The 3,270-nt window shown below is 41.9% G+C and overlaps 1 protein-coding gene across 1 annotated transcript in view; it reads right to left on the bottom strand.

Moving 5' to 3' along the window:
- LOC101847461 (phosphatidylinositol 4-phosphate 5-kinase type-1 alpha) overlaps window positions 1-3,270 on the bottom strand; it is a gene marked incomplete at its 3' end in the record, with an annotated part of 93,375 nt that overhangs the window by 80,895 nt on the left and 9,210 nt on the right. The window contains 1 exon segment of the mRNA XM_013089914.2: window positions 1,326-1,415. Coding sequence (XP_012945368.1) covers window positions 1,326-1,415 — 90 coding nt within the window.

Below are 3,270 nucleotides of genomic sequence, written 5' to 3'. Positions count from 1 at the left end.
AGAGAGAGAGAGAGAGAGAGAGAGGGAGAAAGAGAGAGAGAGGGGGGAGGAGAGAGAGAGAGAGAGAGAGAGGGAGAGAATTTGTTTGTTTTACTTTGTAGTAAGAGTTTTACGGCATTCGCAAAACAATAAGGTCACATAAGTGTCGAATATTAGAGGTGCTACAAGAGAGTAACAAATACACACAAAAAAGGAGGAGAGATAAGGACGATGGATGTTTGATAGGTATGAAGAAGCAGACCACACCAGAGCACCCACCAACCACCCACTATACTTTATTTCAGCTAACCAGGTCAAGACAACGGTGTCAATGAATTCAAAGTTTTAGTAAGGGCTGAAGACTAGAGTAGTTTAGTAGAGGTTTTACAGCGCTCGCAACAGCATAAGGTCATATGAGCGCCAGAAGATTTGAGGTGTTACAGGAGAGTAACAAACATAAAAAAAGAAGAAGGGGAGATAAGGACGATAGATGTTTGATAGGAAAGAAGAAGCAGACCACACCAGAGCACCCGCCAACCACCGGCGCCGAAGATTAGAGGTGTTCCTAGAGAGAAACAAACACAAAAAAGGAGGAGAGATAAGGACGACAGATCTCTATAGAAAGGAAGGAGCTAATCACCACCAGAGCACTCGCCAACCACCCATGTTGCTAGCATGTCACATTCAAAGAAAAGCAAGTGAGATCAGGACGACAGACGTCTGATAGGAAAGAAGGAGCAAAAACAGCACCAGAGCACCCGCCAACCACCCCCCAAAATCGGTGGCGTAACAAGAGAGTTTCCAGAGCATCCTGCTTACCATTTTGTAGGACACTAGGCCCACCTTGCCCCCTCACATATGACAACACCAGGCCACCCACCCAACCGCCCCTATAATTAGAGATGTAACAACAGTCTTCTCTGTTTTAGTAAGAGTTTGTTTTTGTTTTAGTAGAGGTTTTACGGCACTCGCAACTGCATAAGGTCATAGGAGCACCAGAAGATTAGAGGAGTTACAAGAGAGTAACAAACATAAAAAAGAAGGACGGGAGATAAGGACGATAGATGTTTGATAGGAAAGAAGAAGCAAACCACACCAGAGCACCCGCCAACCACCCACAGTAACAGTTTTACAACAGTACTTGCAACAAAACAAATAAGGTCATACTAGTGCCAAAGATCAGAGGTGTTACAAGAGAGTAACAAACACACACAAAAAAAAGAAGCAGCGGAGGAGAGATGATGAGGACGATAGAGGTTTGATAGGAAAGAAGGAGTAGACCACAAACCACACACCAGAGCACCCGCCAACAACCCACTGAGAGGCTTCCTGAGCAGTCTGCTTACCTTTTTGTAGGAGACGATGCCCGCCTTGTCCACTCGCCGATGACCGATCTTGCGCTCCTTGTCGCGCATAGAGTTGGTGTGATGGCTCGACTGTAGAGAAAAGATTTTTTTTTAAAAAAAGTTTTAGTAAGGGTTTTTACGGCACTTGCAACACAATAAGGTCATATAAGTGCCAAAGATTAGAAGTGTTACAAGAGAGTAACAAATACAAAAAAGAAAGAGGGGAGATAAAGACAATAGATCGGTCAAATATAGGGAGTTCAGGTTTTTACTAAAGAGAAGCACATCGATCCAATTTTGATTTGGTAAGAGTTTTGCAGCACTTGCAACACAATAAGGTTTATATAAGTAAGTGCCAAAGATTAGAGGTGTTACAAGAGAGTAACAAAATCAAAAAAGGTGGGGAGATAAGGACATTTGATGGGAAAGAAGAAGCAAACTACACCAGGGCACCCGCCAACCACCAACAGAGTAAGACTGACAGAAAGAAACCATGGTGAGGAAAAAAAAAGAAGTAGGACCTACTAGTGGCACCAAAAAACACCTGCAGAGCTATTGGAGAATACACAATAACAGTCATATAATATATAGTGCAAGAAAAAAAAATAATCAAAATATACACATAAAACAATAGACTGAAAAAAAAAAATCCAACCATCCTCTAATACACCTGCGAGAGCACGACAAAGAAGATATAATGTGAAGCGTGCTGACAAAATTAGTCCCCTCTCGGATTCAAGCCCTATGGAAATAGCTACATCAGGCTTATAGTACACGTGAAGTTTTTATGATTTATAGGTATTAAATGGCATGTTATACTTAAAGAATATAATGACTTCAATAGATAGAAAATATACAAATTTGACCCAAGTGTCGATATTTGGCCAATTTTGATTTGTTTAGAATGCAACAAATAACTCATTTTGTCAGCACATGTATAATAATCTCTCTATCTCCCGGGACATTGTGTCCCTCTCAACCAGGGTTGGGAATCTGACAGGAAGGCTCACAGCCCGCCTCCTAAACCACCTACACTGTGTCAAAGGGGCGTGCGTAAAGCACTTATTCTTTTTTTCAAAGAGGTACTGAATGGCAAATTACACAAGGCCCAGTTCAGTAAAGAGATACATATCAACACAATAACTACTAAATAGTTCCCACAACAACCAAAAAAAACAAACAAGAAAACAAGAAAGAAAAGAAAGACTGAAAAAAAAAGAGGAACCAACTCCCAGCGCCCTCCAACCACCCACTAATACACCTACAAGAGCACAGCAATGCAGATATTTATATATAATATATATAATCATCTCTATCTCCTGGGAAGCTGTGTCCCTCTCCACCTGGATTGGGAATCTGACAGGAAGTCTCACAGCCCGCATCCTAAATCACCTACATTGTATCAAAAGGGCGTAAGGCACTTATTTTTTCCAAAGAGGTACTGAATGGCAAAATACACAAGGTCCAGTTCAGTAATAATAAAAGATAGATAGCATTTTTGTATAGCGCAAATCCCCGCTCAACAGCAAGCTCTATGCGTTTCACAATCTATCCACTATTACCCAAGCAGACCTGAGAGTGAGAGCATTCTGAAACAAGTTCAACTTCCCAGGAAGCATACAGTGCAAGCGGCCATTTATACAGCGCTAAAACACCAGCATACTGACAAGATCTTTCACTGTCTATGGCTGGGTACCCATTCCCACCTGGGTGAAGTGAGGACAATTCATGTAAAGTGCCATTCCCAAGGCCACAACCTCAGGCCCGCCGCTCGAACCCCAAAACCCGCAACCTCCTGATTACAAGTCCGGTAGCCTAACCACTAGACCACCGACGCCAATAAAGAGATAAACATCAACGCAACAGCTACTAAATAGTTCAACCAACAACAAACCTAAAAAAAAAAAGAAAGCAAGAAAGAAAAGACAGACTGAAAAAAAAAGGG

The sequence above is a fragment of the Aplysia californica genome, unplaced genomic scaffold, assembly GCF_000002075.1.
Source record: "Aplysia californica isolate F4 #8 unplaced genomic scaffold, AplCal3.0 scaffold01078, whole genome shotgun sequence".
NCBI lineage: Eukaryota > Metazoa > Mollusca > Gastropoda > Aplysiida > Aplysiidae > Aplysia > Aplysia californica.
Note: the sequence above shows the minus strand (reverse complement) of the source record. Positions and strands in the feature narration are given on the sequence as shown.